Source organism: Corvus brachyrhynchos, unplaced genomic scaffold, assembly GCF_000691975.1.
Source record: "Corvus brachyrhynchos isolate BGI_N302 unplaced genomic scaffold, ASM69197v1 scaffold115, whole genome shotgun sequence".
Classification (NCBI taxonomy): Eukaryota; Metazoa; Chordata; class Aves; order Passeriformes; family Corvidae; genus Corvus; species Corvus brachyrhynchos.
Window position 1 is genome coordinate 5,039,988 of NW_008239553.1, and position 19,141 is coordinate 5,059,128.

Sequence of the window (19,141 nt, forward strand, 5' to 3'; positions counted from 1 at the left end):
TTTTTTTTTTTTAATCAGATAACTGATAGCTTACCAAAGAGTAGAAAGGATATAAATCATTAATAAAAGAATTTGAAGTGATATTTGTACGTTGTCTTTTCTCCAAGGATTGGGAAGCACATAGCTTCCACTAGTGAAGGGCATTTGCTGCACAATTCCATGTTGCGTTTTTTAACAATGGCAGCATTATCATATTTTTCTGAAAATTTAGTTTTGAAATGAAGTATGCATTTGGAAAGGCACTGAATGCTTATAGTGAAATACTGGAAGTTTGTAAGTATGAGATTTCCATTCCCTGCTTTACAGTAAAAGGGCTTTCTAGCCTTGACCAAGACACCAGGCTTCTCTCTGCCTTGCCTTCTGAATGTGTGAAATAAGGGAAAGTTTCTTCACTTTTGCAAAGCTGTTCAATTCCTGTGGTTGAAATGGGCTATCTGACAATAAATGTACACACTAGTTATTCAGTGGAATTTAACTGAGGTTTAGGACCGACAGTGGCATCTCACCTTAGGCATCTTGGGCTGTTGCATCTTTCCTGCAAACTTTGGGAGAAATCATTTGCAGCCATGGAACTGATGGGGTAGATAAGCAGGGGGAGGAAATCACCAGAAGAAACAGACAGTTGGACTTGATGATCTTAAAGGTCTCTTCTAACATTGATGATTATATGATTCTAAGAGATGACCAAAAAAAATCTGATCTGCATTTAAAATAGGCCACTTCAGATTTGCATGAAGAGGTATAACATGGTTATCTTACTAGTGATAGAATTTTAACTTTAATTCTAATTTACATAGTGACTAGAATTTTAACAGTGAGCTTTTTTCTGTTCTTCTCTGCAGAACTCAGAAAATTTGAAGTGTTGTATGGGCTTTAATAAGACTGGATTAAAAAAAGGAGTATGCAAGTCAGGAGTAAAACATACCCCATTAAGATGGTAAAAATTACTCTGCAGGAAAATTTGAGAAAAGCGTGGGAAGTCTTGTAGATCTTAAATGTTAGCTGAAAGGGAAGCACAAGAGGTTCCCCCATATCTATTAGTTCTGCACTGGCTTACAGGATGGACTACCCGTAGCCAGTTGAGCTTTCCTATGGTCATAGTAGTAGCACTACCACAACATGTGGGAATTTTGGTTATGAACTAGGTTCTCATTAAGGTAAATGCTATAAAAACAGAAGATGAAAAAGTGCTCTTTGCCTTGAAGTGCATTATGATGCTGGGTAAAGGTCATGTTTCCATGTCTAGAGCAGTTCTTGTATCCTCAGAGTAAAGTGTCATTGACAGTTTATTGAGAACATGTTTAAACAGTTGCCTTGCTTGTCTGTAATTTTGAAAAGTGGAGAATACTGGGTTGTGGGAAGTGTTAGATTGACTGCAAATCCACGTACTTTTATTTGCCCAGCCAAAGAAGTACATGCTGAGATAGAGTCTGAATGCAGGAGAATCTGGAGAGATAGTTTTAGGTATATTCAGACTTGATTTTGAAAATCCTTAATATCACACTGATACTGCTTGCTACACCTAATGCCCTCTTGCCCTGTGTTATCATCTGCATTCAATAAAAGGGAGTTATTTGAGAATCTGAAAGGGCTTATTTTTTTGAATCTTCTAAGCTAGATATTAATTTAAAGTGGGTAATAAATGGTAACAACTCCTAGAGCTAATTATCCTAACCTAGCAGTGAGTAAGGCTCCCATATCTATCTGTCTGTCTATCTATAAATACATATATAAAAACACTATTTTCAGGGTCACGAGAGAAGCTGAATGGAAAAAAATGCATGCATCAGGGAATCCTTGTCACTATAAAAGAATAACTTTGTACTGATAACTTTACAGTGTTGGGTATCAAGAACAATACCTGAGGTGTCAGGCAAAGAGCCATTATCAGCTTTACTTGCAGCTTCCCCAAGTGCCTGACTCCGTGCTTTTTAGCATTCAGAAATAACAAACAGGTAGTCTGAGCTAATTACTTGCCTGGATATCCAGGGATCAACTTACCATTTGGGAAACAGGCAGTTTATCGGGGTTGTCACATACGTGTACAACATTTCTGGTTCAGAAATAGCAGAGAGATGCCCAGCAACTGCCTGTTGGTTTTGTAAATGGAAAAGGTTTGAGAAGTCAGTTGTGGAGATCTGTCCAGAAGAGATGTGTAACTAACTGGTTTTGTTGAGCATTTTGACTTGTCCAGCAGAGACAAAGGAAGATGGCACAGTTGAACTCTGTCTCCTATTAAGAAATTTTATTCTTTTAGCAATACACTGAATCATGGGGAAGCCACTCTGCTATTCTTCTCGCTGTGTAATTTATTTGAAATAAAAAGAAGACTTCAGTCCCCAGGGTTATCGAACTCCATCATTAGAGCACATAAACTGAAGAAAGCTTTGAAGCGAGAATCCTCTTCTTGCCCTAGGTTAGCCTTTACCTCAGGTCACAGAAGAAACTGTAGGAAGGTCTCAAAATCCCTGTATTTACAGGTGTTTAAGTAGCAACAAGTTTTCTGCCTTTAGCATCTTGGCATCTGGCTCTCAAAAATGGAGAACTCTGTAAAATGCAGTCTAGAGGGCAACTGCCACTACAGTAAATTTAGCAAAGGGCTGAGCTGCTTCTGTGGCAACAATAACAGCAGTGTTTTATTTAGGACATGTAAGTGTTTGTTAGAGTCAAAATAGGAAGCCATTCCCTTAAGAGGCAAACTGACCAGGTCACAGTTAGCCAAAGGTTGCAGGTACATGGTTACCCTGCCAAAAAGTTAGTTGGATTATAACAGTGAGGAACCTGATTAAGAGAGACCTTAACAAGCACCAAGGTCATCTAAAGGCAATGGGGCTCTCAGTTTCTGAGTTCACACAATTTCTTGTTGAGCTGAGCACAACTGCATGTTGTCAGCAAAGCAAGGGGAAAAAAATAGTTCTTGGAAGCAAACATGCCTCTGTTACTTTGAATTTGCGAAACTATTGACACAACCAAGAGAAACACCTTCCCTCCATATTGAGATGACATTACATTCTCTTGGCTACCTACCTTTCAATGTTTAATGTTCTGGATATGCTTTCTGGTTTATATTGTCCAAAAGTGTCAAGGACTTCAGAATTCAAGTGATTTAGTGCTAGAGATGAAATTTTTGGAAGGAAGTGTCTTTCTTTCAAACATATTTTGTGGCTTGTGCATGACATTTCTTTCCTTTAAAAAAGCATGCTTCTGATCTTTGAATTTGATATTTATTTGTGGAGGACTAACTTCTGCTTCAGCCAGAGTGTTTAGAACATACTAATTTTTCCATTTTTCATTTTTGCCATTTCTTTAACAATGAAATTTTTTCTTGGTGGTTAAAGATACTGTACTGGCATCCTTGAATGGACTTGCCACCAAAATAAGTTTGGCTGTAGAAGGATCCCATCTTGGTATTTTCTCATAAGACCTCATTTTTTATTTGGGAGTGTAACCTCTGGAGGGAAGAGGTCAATTTTGTCTGCCCTATCCATTTAGTTTTGTCTTTTTCTCTGAGGGTGCCACTTAGTTCCGGTTGTGACAATGGCTGGTCTGATGTGGACACCTGCCTAGCAGGCAGCAGGCTGAGATAACGAATTCATTTCACACCGGCCACCAAGCAGCTGTTACATTACAATGTCTTTCAGTCATTACTGGCAAAGGCAGGATTTGAACCAGTAGACTGAAAGTGTTCTTGTATTCCAGAAACCAGTGAAGGCCAACAGCTGTGCAAACTTCTGACACGCACATCTCCCAGGGCATCTACCTCCTTGCCTGTGAAGTTTGTGGGTTTCCTGCCATGAGACTTCTCCAATACACATCATGGATTAGTTAACCACATTTCTTACCAGTAACAGAATATTTGGAAGTCTGACTTTATCTGAAAATCAGATGTATTTAAGGTATCTCACGGTGGGCATCTTGTGGAGGAAACAGAAGCTGCTTAATGTTCTGGAGGAAACAGAAACTGCTTAATGTTCTGGAGAAAACACTCAGTTCCTGCTGTCTGCAGGAACTACTGCAGCCTTTCAGTGGCTAAGGTCCAAATCTCTTTCTCTCAATGGTTCCCCTTGTTATTGCAGATATTGAACAGCTACCTGGGTCTTCAGTCCTCACTGATGGCTCCTTTGCTGTTTCAGATGTACTACCCTGGAGCAAATATTACTTGTCACAGGAGTAGAGGCAGTGTCCCACTGTACACAATTTTGTCTTACACTCTGAATTCCTTTTCGTTTGTTTCTGGTTCCTATGATTTGAATCTGAAGATAAGAAGGTGTGAGGTAGGATGAAGTACGAGAGCATGGAAAGGTAGCAGAAAGTGAAGCATCAGCACTTACCTGTATAAATATTTTATTCAAGTATCACTTCATATGAAGTAGTTTTCTGACACTTTTCTCAGGGCAGAAAATGGCCTGAATTATGACCATTATAGCTTGAAACAGCTATGTGGCTGAGGAAATAATTTTGAAAACTGCTCTTGCTGTCCCATCTACTTGAAAAGAGTGTTTGGGGCCGTGTTGAGAAGTCCCCATCACAGAACTGTCACACTCAGTTGGTGTGATTGACCAGGTCCTGATGAGGAAAATTATCCTGGAGCCATAGTGACACCCTAACCCTTCGAAGGGGTCCAGAGAGGGTGCAGTGGTTGGCGAGCGAGAGACCTGCTCTGTGACTGCCTGCAGCACATCAGTCTCTGTAGCTCAGTCAAAGTACACATTTCCTTTTCCATTTTCCTTTTTGAATGGCAAAAGAGATGTCACCGGTTTTCTTGTAGCTCTCTGTGTTATCTGTAAGGAACTGCTATCATGATTCCTGGTATCTGAATTTCTTAAAAGCTGTTTTATACAGCAGGCAGCTAATGTTCTCTGAGCATTGGCTGAGGTGAGATAAGCCAGGTTTTCTCTGCCTTGCTTCCATAGGTACAGTGCCCTTCAGTAAAAGAGTTAAAGGAGCAATGTAAGGGTTAAACATCTGTTTGCTTGTTTTTTGAAGAACATGGCTGTTCCTTTCCACATTACTGACACCTGAGATTATTAAAACTGAAAGAGTCATCAGTGGTCCAGTTTTTTTGTGCTAATGTGATACCTTATTGCTCAATATATCTTTCTTTAGACAAGGAAAATAAACTAGTTAGTTTCTTTCATTTTATAGTTTTAATTCAGCTTCACCTTTAAGTTGTAATACAATCAGCTCTGCCTATTCGCTGAGGCATGTTTATTTTTTTTTGGGAAAAGATAGAGCTTCTGAAGAAGCCTGAAAAAAGACAGACTTTTTATTTAGAACTCTGTTTTCACAAAGCCTTGGTTTTTGCAAAACCTTCGTTATAAATGAAATTGACCCAACAGTGGCCCTTTAAGAGACATGTTGGCAGTTAATCTGTTCTGGTTTACAGCATGTACATTGCTTTAAGAATGACTGGAATTCTAGGGGGAGGGAGAAGGGAAGCTTTGACCTCCATGTGCACATGTGCTGCTGCCAGCATCCCCTTGCTCGTCTCTGTGATTAAATGGATAAATCAAAGAACATCAGCTTCTTTTCTGTTCTCTCTGCAGTGAGTTTCTCTTTTTATTTATTAGTAGCCAGCATGGCTGAAATGCTTCCAATTGCAAGAGGGAAGGTTTCTACCAGTTATTTTGGTGTGGGAGTTGGTAGCCAGCCCAGTTGTTGGAGTTCTTAATTATACTGCTTTCCTTTTCTCCAGATCTGAATGCATCAATAAGTTTGCCTCTGTCTTTGGGACCATGCCTCTCAAAGTGGTGGAGCATCGTGCTGACCCCGTCCTGTACAAAGATGACTTTCCTGAGAAACTGAAGAGCTTTCCCAATATTGGCAGCTTGTAAGGAGTGAGACAAACCTCAATGAGGAACACGACAGCTGAAAAGGTGCTATGAGGAGTATTAAGGCCCTGGAGACAAAAATCGCTAGAGAGTGGGTTGCATCTGAGGGAGATGGGAATTAATCTTGTCTTCCTTTTACATTACACAAAGTTGTAATTGAAATCTGGACAACTGCTTCTCTGTTGCTCACAGAGGATTGAGTCTATTTGTGGGTTCTCCCAAAAATGTCAAACACACTTTTGTCCAAAGGAGGCTATGTGCCTGGAAGAATAAAACAGAATCTTGCTCTTTGTGGTCTGACTGGCATGACTGAGCTCTTCTATCAAGTGTGCTGCAGGCTCTCTGGTTAGTGAGCATCCATCCATTCCAAGCAACTGTCTGCAATGTAGAGCTGTTCTCTTTTGGGAGGAGTTTATTTCCTCTGTGGCTGGTGGGCCTCTGTCTTTTGAGCTTTAACTGTTTTCTTAAGTAACTGTGTAAGAAATATTTTCTTCTGTAATGTGAGACAAATGTTTATTTTTTTACAACATCACCAACAAAAATCTGTCTGCTTTCACCTAGTTTAAAGAGCAAAGCATTTTGTGTTACTTAAATTATTTTGATGGAGATGGAGACACAGCAGCCGGGAGGATAGTCTCCTTCAAAGCAGAGACCTGCAGGACAGAACTGCAATTGCTGCACCTCCTGCAAAAATCTCAGGTTTTCTGCTGCACTCATGCAGAAGACTCTGACTCTGTATCAGAACTAGTTGTATTATGCCGAAAATGATTTGTCTTTAGTCTTCTTACATTTTTTATTCTCATTATCAAACCAGCAATCAGGTTACAGTTTTACATTGTAGCCCTCCATAGGGAAGAAGTATGAAATAAGTTTTTTCCCATCTGAATCCTCTTCAGCAAGAAGCGTACTAATTTATAAAACACCTATATTTGCAGGAATTCCCAGTTTCAGCTTCAATGTGCAGGCAAATGTGTATGTATAAGACACTGTTGATGCACAATTACAAACTCCTGTAAATTACCATTGTTGGAAAAATGGTTGTGTCTTTGCTTGTAATTAAAGGAACCCATTGCCACAGGCTGGAACATACAGCTTAGGAAGTCTTTTGGAGAAGATTTACATTTCTTAGGAGCATTTGAATAGTTTCTCTGTACTGAAAAGAACCTGAATGAGAAAACTACACGCAACAAAATTAGAAATAAAGTTGCCTGGACTGTTACTCTTGTCTTTCAATATTAATGAGGGTCCTAAATTGGGCTGAGAAAGCAATCTTTTTTCTAGCTCCACTGATAAAATGTCTGTTACTAGGTAAGTGTGATTTCACTGTCTTTTGAAACCTCTGTTGCTGCTGGTTACAGACACATTCTACTTGATGGGCTGTTTTTCTGTTACAGTGCAAGCAACCTTATTCCTCAGATTTGCCAAACCCCAAACAATAGGACAAGTGTTAGACATCACAGTTCACCCCCTCTCCTAAGCTGGATACGCAGCAATGACAGAAACCAAATGAAAGTCAGGCTAGAAACAGGAAACATCTGCTCCTATTTGTCTCACCCCCACTAAGACTTATCTTATTGCCCAATGCAGTGGATGTGCTGTGAATGAGAATCATATTGGAACAATAGCTCTGAGGGGATGCTTCACTTCATAACCTCCCTGGGATGTGCCTGTAAACTGTATCATCCGACTCTCTGGGAGTGTTTAATTACTAGTAAATGTTTTTTGCTGCACTCTTTGTTTCATTCCTGAGTTGCTATGGGAGCTAAAAGGATAGCTGTTGCAGTGACAACTGCTGTCTGAACAGTGGCTATCACAAGAGAGAGGAAGGTTTGCTACTCATTATTTCTCCTTTGCAGCCTTTCAGGTTCATTAACATGAACCTTCTTATTGAATCTCTCTGTTGATTTATGTCCTGGTGGTTGAGCATCAGGAGATACCAGCATGTTTGCTTTAAAAGGGTAGCTGTGACAGTGCAGTAGTCACTTCAGTTTTGGCTGTCCTTTTGGAGCTGATCTCAGCTTGGCAGGCCCTAGCAGTTTAACTGAGTTATAACACCTTCTTTACAGAGTTGTGAAGCTGCTGTGATTTCTTGATTCTTTCTCAGTAAGTTTGTTTTGCACAGAGTTGTAAAAGACACTACGGATTTGAAATAGTTGGTTGAATATTTTTAGATGTAGACAACCAAACCTGCCCTGCTAAGCTGAGCTATAATCTCCAGTCAGTAAAAAGGTAACAGGTCCTTGTGTCTGCATTCAGGAGCATCTGAGTAGTTTCCCCTGACACAAAACGTCCAGTGACCCCTAACAATCATGTTTTATCCTTTGGCCTTTTACAGTTGCTTTTATAGGGCTAGCTCGTTTACAACCCCATTTGTGTCTGTTTAGAGCTGTGGAGAAAATTGGACAATTGACCATAAAGAAAAATTGTAAAATTGCCTACTTGCCCTCTGCATTTATGATTGTGATGTTCTTGATGCAAAATCTGTAAAGGTAAGATGTAATTCTATGTCCGATTTGGAATGGTTTTATTGTCAATCTTTAAATTAAGACCATTTTTAACTTTTCATTGTATATATGATACCCAAAAAAGCTTAATAATTGTATATTAAAAATTAAAATCAAATGAGTGTTTGTTGTATTTCACTTCTGGAGTGGCACAAGGAAACATGAATTAATTCAGAAGGGAGAATTTCAGTGGCAAGCTTTTTTACTACATAAATCTGTGTTAAACTTGAATATCCACAATGCACTTTGGAAAGATCTGTCAATATTTTGTCTTTCCCATAACTGGAGTTTGATGGTTGTCTTGAAAACAGAAGTTTTCTCTGCATGAATTCATCCCAGTCACCTTTTTGGGGAGTGTAGTTGTTACTTTAATTTTCTGCCAAGATTTGACAATAGCGTTTATCTTGGAGAAATATGGAACAGATTTTTTTTTTTTTTTTTGCAAAGAGATACAGCAGATGTTAAATAACTGTGCTTTTGAGAAGAGAGCTTTGGCTGAGTCACTGAGATTGTGGAATCCAATGTGGTGGCAGCTTTTTGTTTCCAGAAGCACTGCAGCATAGTCCCTGTGGATCATGCCCCAAAAGGGCAGCGTGTGCATGGCACACCTTGCTGCTTGTGCATAGCAAGGGAGGATGTGCTGCAGGGCCTGCCCTGCCAGGCGTGGGGAGTCCTAAGGATACATTTTTAGCATCATCAACTCTTCCTACAATGCATGAGTTTTTCCTTCCTCACCGCTCCATCTTATTACAGGATGTGAAAATTCAGGCCCTAATGTTCCAAATTACTCTCTCCTTCCATCTCCAGCTCCTGCTCTGGAACCTCCTGCCATCCATAATGCTTCTGGTGGTGTGGTTCAAATATGCTTTACTCTAGCAACAAGTTTATCCCTGTTAATTATCCATTCAAGGGCCTTTTAAACTCAAGGACCTTGGAGACACAGATGTCAAAATAATTGTAGGTGGGATTTAAGTGATGCTCAGTACTTCTGACTCATTTTGCTTTTAGGCTGTATTGGTGAGTGTTGAGCATTCTAGGAAGATGCTATCCTGAGACACATGAAAATGGATTCAGGTGGGCAATTTTAATGTAAATATACCTCCAAGATTTGGTATGAGTGCCCTCCATAATAAATGTCTGATACCTTGGGTACTTCTCACAGGTAGAGCATCTTTTGATCAGAAAAGATCTCAGAATGGTTAATGGGTACTGCATAAATCTGTCCAGCCTTCTTACATGGAAGCTGCTCTCACAATTGAAGCATGATACATGGAAGAAAAACTAAAATCGATGGTGCCAATGAGAAAATGGATATTAAATGCCCTAGCCAGAGATCAGACAGAGTGAGTATGAATTTTTTCATTTTTCTTTTTGAAGATTTGCATATTTCAATTTTACTATGACTGCTGCAAAGTATGTTCTTTTGTAAACTAAAATGTAAACTATGTGTAGTTCTTGTAGTCGTGGATATTCTCATTCATTTACGTGAATCAAGAAAGAGAAATTCTGCAAACTTGTGTTTGATTAAGTCTATGCTAGAAAATGAGCCTCCAGTTGGTCCAGTTGCTAACTTCAGTCTGATCCTGAAGAGCTGGAAAGAGCAGAGCAAATCCTGGCCACTATTCCACCTATACTGCCTTTTCATTTCAATTTTTAGGCTGAAAATAATAATTTCTGTCAAAACCTGCCACACAATGTCAAACACAATACTTTGTAGGATCTGCGAGTTATCCCATGAGCAAGTGGTCACTTCAAACCTCTTGCTAAAATTGGCATGTGACAGAGATAGCATTTGCTTAGCAGAAAATTCAGGTAGAACACTTTTGCTCTACTACTGAGTCATAGGTCCTTAAGTTGTATCTCATGCTGTTGGGAGTGCCTGTAGGATGGTGTAAGTTCTTTTTATGATGCCTGCCACTCCTGTATCTAAGTGCAAGAAATTGAGCTTCAGGGTTCTCCTGTGTGGGTAAGATCAGCCTCTTACCTGCAGCTGCAGATAAGAAAACAGAGAGAGGCAGTCGGATACCCTTCGGAGATGTGTGGGTAAAAACGGGATTCACCACCGGTATCCCAAGCCTGGGATTTAGCAGAGCAGCTACACTTTTGTCTGAATTGTTGTTTGTTTGGAGTTTTGGGTTCCTCATACCAAGGCAGAGGACTGTTAGCCTTGACTTTAGGAATCAGCAGGCTTCAGCAGGCCCTGGCTTGAAGCCATTTCGAGACATTCCTGGTGCACTCTGTGTAATTTCAGCCTGATGGAAATGGCTGTAATGCAGTCCCACCTCTGCTGATCTTCAGGATTCCCCTGTCTGCAGCTTCTTGTGGTTGCTTTGAAAGTGAGTTATGTTTCCCATTAAAGGATAACAGGGACAATCGAGGCAATTAAGTGGACTGGCTTGGAGCTAGCAGCACGAAGGGAGTTTTCCGACTGAAAACAGTGCTGCTCAAAGGTTCTTCCTGCAAGGTTGCCTGTTTGCTGTCTTCATTTGTCTGGAAAAGGATCCAGTAATTGTCCTTCAAATTTCCTTTAGTCACGCTAAATGCCTGTTTACTTGCATAAACAGGAAGTGCTCCTGCTCCAGACAAGCATGACAACTCTGTAGTGGCTATGGACAGAGATCAGGGCAACTGGGTTATGATTTTATTAGGTCTATAAACTTGCATCAGTGCTCAGTACCAGACTTTACGCAGGGGGGATGTTGTGACTAAGAAAATACCAGTCTAATTATTAAGCCACATCTATTAGATTTTTAACCTAAATTTCAGCTGAGGGCGGGCTGGACAAAGGTCAAAGCTGGACCATTTGACCAATGAAGACATGAAGAACTTGGGATATGCGGACCCACATGAGGTTTTCCATGTGTCATTATGAGGTGTGGTTTCTGTTGCACCCTGTGCTTTTAAGGATGAAGCTTATCTCTTCTAGCCCCTCCCCTCCATTCCGTGCAGTGATGGGGACCTGTAAAACTAAAAGCCAAAGCTTGGGACTGACTGAGCAAAGTGCCACTTATGGATATGCAGCTGCTCTGTGTGAACATCTCATGCTCATCCAAGAGATAAGCTCATAATGCCTTGGAAAGATACCTGAGCTTCTCAAGCCACAGGCTGTGTTCCCTCCCATGTGTCCATGTGTATATGTGCCATACACTCAAGAAAACCACTGTTTCTCACCTGCTTGACTGGCTGTTTGTAAACTTACAGGTCCTTCTTTTGTGAAACCTCTCTTTGAAAGTGAGGGCTGGGTCTCAGCTGGGTGCTGGGCACAGTTAGTGCCAGGTGCCTTCAGCTGAGGACTGACAGGAACAATAACTCCTTTGCCACACTTCATACAAACAGGGAGGGGAAAAGGTTTGAAGGAGAAAGGACCGTAAAATGAGATCCGGGAATTCAGCAAGGCTACAGCAAAAGGAGCAGATTGCTAACTCAGAGCATCTGTCTTTGCCCTGTGAGTAAGTTACGAACTGAAAAGCAAGAGAAAGTGGAAGATCCTTTCACAAATAATAAACACTTGTTTGTCTCAGATTAAATGCAACACCTTTACATGTGGGCTCCAGCTGGCTGTAAGTAGATGCACCTTGCATGGCTGTTACCTTCCTTGCCAATGAGAAGATTATTGAACATCCATCTGCTTAAAGGTTAATAACCTGCTTTTAAAAAGAGGAAGAAAAAAGGAAAATCTGTTTAGTTTACAGGAATAAAAAAATTGTTTTTCATTTAAACTGCCCAAACTTTGCCCTGCCTCAAAGTCGTATTCTCCAGCAGAGAAGGAACGCATTAACCTAGGAGCTGTAGCCACATCTCCCAGAGAGAAATTTTTCCATGTGTTTTAAATAACTCCTGTAACTCCTCTAAGAAAGTGTGGCTTCAAGAAAAAAAATGCACATTTCTAATCTGGGTCCTGCCACTTTTTAGTTCTTTGGCATCATTCAGGCCAGGAGCAATTTCTGATGTAAACCCATACAAGCAGGATGTTACTGAAACTGGCTTTAGGCTCTCAACACTCTGAACTCTGCCAACATCTGGAGAATCTGGCTTTGAGTGCTTGGGGAGGGAAGGAATTTTTCTCCTACAAGTGAGAGGAATGGATAAGCTTGCAACAGCACCTGCATTATCCATTTCTTTGTGAGATAGAAAACAGCCATGCACCATCTGAAGCAAGCTGATGCTCCCAGACAACTGATGGAAAGGCCAGAGGGACTCTATGGGTCTTGGCGGGTTGCTGGCAGCCGCTGGGCACCTTCTCAGTTCTGCCAGAACAAGAAGGGCCCTTCCCAGTTCACCCAGCATCTGGGTATAGGGACTTGAACTCTTACTGGTCCCAGTGCTGGTGGGTCTGTGCAGTCAGAAGGAAACAGGTTTGCATCTGAGTTTATTGATGGAGTGCAAGCAACAGAAAGGGCCCTCACAGAACCCAGATTTCCTGCACAGTGGGACAAGAGCTGTGCTCTAGGAACTGCTGGGGCCGAGACAAACCCTTCCCTTTGTGTGGCGACAAGTGAAACTGAGAGGGCTCAGTCTGCCCCACAGCCTAATGAGCGGCTTCTGGCTGCAGGCAGGCACCTCTGCAAAACCCTGCAAAGCCACAGAGGAGGAGAGGGTGGATGAGGCTTGGACACCTCTGCTAAAGTTAGGAGTTAGGAGGGGAGGGAGTGTGATGGCCTGTGGGAATATGGGAAACACTGCCAGCCCCAGATGTCATCTCCTTGGGCTTCAGGAGACCTTGTGCTTGGTGTCCCAAGCATGACTGTGCTGCGGAAAAGGGGTGGTGCCACAGCACAGGGAGCTGGAGAGCTGAGGGTCCCCAGTTCTGTGGCCTCTTGTTGCCAAGTCAGCTTCTCCCTGTGCCAGCTGTGGTTACCTGCTGCCTCACTAAGGACTGCCTGAGAAGGGCTGGGAGACCTGCAGGAGCCCTGTGAGGCTTAAGCTCTGCTGGAAGCAGCAGCTCCAGAGCAGTAAGCAAAGGAGACCATCCTGCTCTCTTCCCTGTGGCCAGGGTGCCCTCTGTGCTGGCTAGTGCAGATGCCAAGCGATGCCAAAGGCACTCCCAGAGGCAGAGAGGCCCCGTTAGCCGGGAGCCGGCTGGCAGGATGCCCCAGTGCCTGGCTGCTGGCTCTTAACCATCTCTTTGTACTGGGAGAGGCAGCAGCCCGTGAGCTGCCACCTGTTGTGAATCTACCCCTGGCTAATCCATTCTGGACTGCATCAGCAGTTCAAAAGGGCAGTGTTAGTATTTTTTGCCAGCTTCAATTAACGTGAGATTTTGGAGGCCCCTCTGATCACATTTCATCTGTCATGAGTCAGGAACAAACCAGCCAGATTGCAGTTGAGAGGAGAGAAGAGAAGGAGTTTATTGCAAACCAAAACAACAACAACAGTGTTTGTGCCCCCTTGGCCAGGGTGGGTGGGAAGCAGGGACCTTCCCAGTGATGCCACTCCTTTCAAAACCTGGAAAAACAAAAATTGGTGACTGGAAATTCCAGCCCTTCACCTCCCAAAAAAAAAAAAAAATAGTTGCAAGTGCAATAACTTACTTCAAAAAAAGTTAAAAAGAATCAAGCTGCAAGACTGTTTGTTCTTTTTTAATATTCCACTGTAATGAACTGGTAATACATGGTTGCATAGGCAATAACATTGCATGGCACAAACCTCACGTGGCAACATTTTAAATGATTTTTTTTATTCTTTTTTTTCCTGAACATTTTTAAAACTTTTTATTTTTTTTATATGTTCTACCCCAGGCCATCAAGCTAAAGAGAAAAAAAAAAAAAAAAGGTAGCGTTTATACAAGGTTACAATATTTTACAACAAAAAACAATAATATTGATTGAGGTTTGTTTTCTTTCTTTCTCCCAGTCTCTCGTTCAAACACTGCACACCTAAACTGATATATTATTATACATTGAAAACTGTCCTTCAAAATCAGTAGTATAAAAGTCCTAGCTCTACCTACCTACCTAGCTATGTGGGGGAGTGGGGAACCATGTTACCAGCAAAGAGTTAAGGGGGTATAAGGCTGCTCCCTCGCCTCCTCCCCGCTCCCTTCGGGAAACTGCAAAGGGCTGAATGACTTTCCATCCGATTCCACCCCCTTCCCATTTGGGTTTAATTTCTCCCTCGGTCTGTTTGCTTTTTGCTGTGTCAGTCAGAGCAGCAAAATAAACACGGGGCTCTGCCTCTGCTTGATTATTTTTCAATCCTTTTCCAAGAAACTACCTTTTTGCCTTAGTTTGTTTGGAGAGCGTTTTACAACGTGCTGCCCAGTCTGAGTGTACTCTGGGAATCAGGGGAACGCGCCTCCCCACCCCAAAACAGCTCCACTGCAGGAGGGAGCCAGCAGGCAGCCCTGCTCGGCAGCACACGCGGTACGCCTGGTCCCCTCGGCTGATGGGGCAGGTGAAGCCACGTGTGCTGCAGCTCTGCGACCTCACGTGTGACACATTGTCACCGCGTGTGGCCTTCCCTAGCACCCTCCCCACGCTCACGGCTCGGGCCAGGTGTGGTCCGGCAAGGACATGTGATCCGGCAGGGATGCGCGTTCCGGCAGGGATGGACGCCGGCTCACGCTCTGCCGTGGGCTTTAGAGGAGAGGGAGGGTGGTTCTCTTTTTTTCTCTCTGTCTTGGTCTTCCTCCCTGTAGGCTCTGCCCAGGTAGGTGCTGGGGCGGTGGGACCTGAACCGGGCAGCATCTTCCGGAGGAGGCAGCCGGAGCCTGGCTGGAGAGCCCGCTGGGAGCGCGGGCGGGCGGGCGGCACTGCTGGCGGTAGGTGACGTGCCAGGGGGCTGACCTGGCCCCTCTCCAGGAGCTTGTTGAGGCACAGCCCTTAGAGTTTGGACCCTGCAGGGCCCAGCAAGCCCGAGCCTGGTTCCCCAATGGTTTGCAATTGCTACCAAAGCACTAACTACTGCTTGTAGGCAAGAAGTGCCTGCGAGTACTTGGCAGCGAGTGGTGCCCAAACACTTTTAAGCCAGTGCCAGGAACCCATGCTGCTCTCACTATTTGCATCCTCCTGGTCTTAAAGCTCTGGGACATCTCTGGGGTTCCCAACCACGGGCAACATAAGGCAGCCCCCTTGTAGGATACCTGCTGCATAGCCAGGGCCAGGACTGCTTGGGAGAAACATTTTGCTACCTCCATGAGGCTGGAGGGAGCAGCTGGGTGAGGATGCCACTGTGGGCATGGCAGGTGTTGGGACGGCTGACGCTTCTGAGACATTTTGGTGGTGGATGGGGACAAAGCTTGCAGCTTTGAAGGCAAGTCCAAGCCAGGGAATTGTGACTCAATGTATAGACAGGAGTAAAATACTAAATAAGAAATAAATAGAGAAGAAAGTCATAAATAGAGTTGAAAGGTATTAAAATAACAATAATAATAATTAAAAAAGGTATCATTGTAGTAACTTGAGATTGCAAGAACAGCACTGACCCTGTGACCCTTAAGAAATGCAGTAGCTGCAGGCTGGCTAGGTTAAGATACATATATATATATATACAAGTATATATATATATTTATACAGTTTTTCATGTTAATTTAACAGCTAGTTTTAAAAACCCTTTTAAATTAATTTTAAAAATGTGTGTAAATACATATGCATGTAGCTTAAAAACTACCAGAACAACTGCTTTTGAAGATTTGGGAGGGGCACTCCTTCCAGCATTACCCACAAGTGTGGGTGCAAGGGACTGTGCCAGAATGGCAGCAGCACCCGGAGAGGAGAGGCAGAGCGCAATGAGCAGTGGGGCTGCCTGCAGCTGGAGGTGGGAAGGGAGCCCTGCAGAAGGAGGTCCAGGGAACAACATTCCCTTGCCTCATGGTGTTTTCAGGCAGGCTGAGGGCTGGGCACACGCAGTGGTGTTTAAATTAGACTGAGTCCAACATGTGCTTTCCACATGAATTTTAAGGTGAGAGAAAGTGGGGGCCAAGCTTCTCTAAATGCCAAGTCTGCTGCCAGGAGACTCTCCTCTCTCTCTCTAACAAGACAGGGATACAGCACTTAATCCACTGGGCTGTTAAACAGCTCAGATGAAATACTGGCCCTGTGGAAGCTGTGAGGAAAAGCTACCCTTTAACTTCAGTAGGGAATGCAGCTAAGCTCTTGAATAGATACAGCCCTCCACTGGAGCTGCCTTCAGAACTTGGAGGCTAAGTGAGACCTGTCCCCATATGCCTGCCTGCCCCACTGCCCTCTCCTCAGCTCTGCTTGTTGCTAGTTTGCCTTGTCAGCAATGGTACTGGTCCGTTCAGGCAGCAGCCCTCCACAGATTGCCTGCTGACAGTGGGAAGCATCAAGATCCCCAGTGTACCTGGGAAAAGGCTCTCAATGTTGTGCTCAGCTGCCTGCACAAAATCTGATAGACAAATTGCCTCCTGCCACCAGTCCCTCAGTGGTTGGGAAGCTCAGTGGCTTCTGGGGTACCCAGTGGGGTATACACCTCCAACTGGTCAGCATGATCCTGCCTGGTTCAGTGATCAGCATCACTTTCAGCATCTAAGCTACCATGCCCGAGGCCTCAGCTGAATGTTTAGGCTGGGATGTAAATCCTGGCTGCTTGTGATGGGAGAGGCCCTGCTTATGCAGATGGTGTAGTGAAATGCATGCTGGCTCCCCGTGCATAGCAGGGAAGGCATCTCTTAGCATTTCTGAGGAGAGAAAAGAAAGAGTATTACTGGTGTTTTCTTATTCCAGTAAATATAGTATTTTTGACCTAGCAATGGTGTATCATTAAGGTCATGTATGACAGTCTAGGCACTATGGAAATACTTGTATGGCTCATTAACCTGAAGCCTGACATTTGATTGTAGCTTATTTGGAATCTTTTCCAAGACCACTAGATATTCCTGTACCTTAAACTACAAGATCACCTAACGCTGAGCATGAGGAAAGAGGGCAGGGTGACAAACCAGTTTTTATGGGAGTAGTATCCCATAGCTCCCTTGCGAATCTCAGATGGCTACCCCAGCTCAAGCCCAGCCTGCATAGCCACACTGTGTGGGTGGTAGTGCTCAGCTGGCTTCCAGCTTCTCCTTGGCGCTATTTCAGCAGGGTAAAAGGATGTTCCAAAGTTATTCCAAGCACTATGATCATTGAGAAACTTGTAATATGTTTAGCCTTGAAAAGGAGATCTTATTTAACAGCTCTGTGCAGGTAAGAGCACTGGGAGGGAAAAGCAGAGAGGCACATTGGTTTGGACAAACCAGGGAAGTTTTGGTCTCTCCTGTTTCCTCTGCAAAGTGAAGAGGATCTGAGGTGGCTGGAGATGGGCAGCATCACCTCATCCTCCCTTGAGCCCCTTCCCAGCCTGTTCCCTTTGCTGTCCCCTGTGCAGAGATGCTCACAGCCATTGTGTGGAACAGGGCACTGGGGTGGAGGGCTGAGGGGAGCCTGTCATTGCACATGTCTGACCCCACAATGAAGTGTATGAGGAATCTGGTGGCCTTGTGCCGCTGTGGCTGTGTGCGAGGGCTTGAGCTCTTTCTTAGAGCAGTCTTTCTGGGGACTTGTGGATTTACATAGCAATTGTGCTTTCCTGCCAGAGCTGCTGTCTCTAAATTGAGGTTAGTAATTCCCGACCCAGTGAAAGCCAGAGGAAACCTTTTCCTGTACCACCATGCTTGTGAGCCTCAATATAGACCATGACGAGGGAAAGCAAAGCCCAGGCACTCCCTGGGGCAGTGAGCCATGCTGGGAAGCTTTTGTCTGCTGGGGTGTATGTCAGTCTGGATCACCAGAGGGCTGGCAAAGACTCTCAGTGTGATAACAACGAGCCATGGTGGGCAGAGGGGCATCCCCTTCACAGGCCTCTCTGTGCTTCACCTCGGAGTACGAGATGGAGAGGGAGCAAGGTAGAAGGGTGGGCTAATGTTGCCTTTTTCTCTAGCTTTGGTTATCTTCCTAGCCTTGGTCCCCGCTCAGCTGTGGGAAGTTGCAGCTCCTGCTAAAACGATGTTAGCAGTGTGAGAAATGTCTCTTTGCTGGTGCCAGAGTCCCCATCCAGTGCCCTGCCCAGGGCAGAATGTGTGCGTGTGAGTGCGTGTGGGGGCAGGTGTGGGATGGGACAAGCTGCTGAAAGGCCGGTGGGCTCTTGCTCTTTGGCAAGGCAGATCTGGTGTCAGAAAAAATAGCAGGAAGAAAAAATGCCCAGGTTATTGGGGAGGTGGCAGTGAGAAGGGATGCATCCCATCCCAGATCTTGATGGAAGAGGTGCTGCTCCACAGCCTCCCTCTCTCTGCCTGATCCCAGGAAGCCGGGAGCTGCCACGTTCATGCTGGAAACACTCCACTTACATTAACATATGTACTTTATATGCCTAGGGTAGCTAAAAGTGCTGCATTCAGATCCCCGAGGAGGCAACTGCTGTCTGGAGTCCAAGCGGATGGATGTTTTGGGCTGTCCCCATGCGCTCTCTCCGTGTCTCGCGGGCACTGGGCTGCAGCCCTGTCATGTCGCCCAGGAGATCGCGGCGCTGTGCTCCTTTGCTTTCATCCTCAGGGCAGCGATGCTGGAGGTCTTGCGGTCCGGCTCGCTGTTCAGCTCGTAGCCATTGAGGCTGGGGCTCATCCCGGCTGTGCCGAAGAGGCCACCCATGTGAGTCTGTCCCACGTGGCTGCCGGGCGCGGAGACTCCAAGGAACTCGGAGACGCCGCCGGCCGCATGGGGGTGAGCATGGGGGGACATGCAGGAGGGCACCGTCTCGCAGGGGACGACGCAGGCAGGCACAGGGGAGGCGGCTCCATTGTTGCCAATCCAGGAGGGGTTCTGGATCTGGGGGTGGGAAAAGAAGCGTCAGGGCTGCCCCGTGCAGGGCACG

The 19,141-nt window shown here is 44.4% G+C and overlaps 2 protein-coding genes across 2 annotated transcripts in view; one reads left to right on the forward strand and one right to left on the reverse strand.

The window, feature by feature from the left end:
- Positions 1-6,131, forward strand: part of EXT2 (exostosin glycosyltransferase 2) — a 70,630-nt gene extending 64,499 nt beyond the window's left edge. Inside the window, exon 14 of the mRNA XM_008639394.2 lies at positions 5,696-6,131. Within this exon, the coding sequence (XP_008637616.1) occupies positions 5,696-5,834 (139 nt within the window). The 3' untranslated portion in view covers positions 5,835-6,131. The remainder of the gene's footprint in view (positions 1-5,695) is intronic.
- Positions 6,132-13,652: 7,521 nt separating this feature from the next.
- The window catches only part of ALX4 (ALX homeobox 4), a 39,455-nt gene continuing 33,966 nt past the window's right edge, over positions 13,653-19,141 (reverse strand). The window contains exon 4 of the mRNA XM_017742248.1: positions 13,653-19,095. Within this exon, the coding sequence (XP_017597737.1) occupies positions 18,772-19,095 (324 nt within the window). The 3' untranslated portion in view covers positions 13,653-18,771. The remainder of the gene's footprint in view (positions 19,096-19,141) is intronic.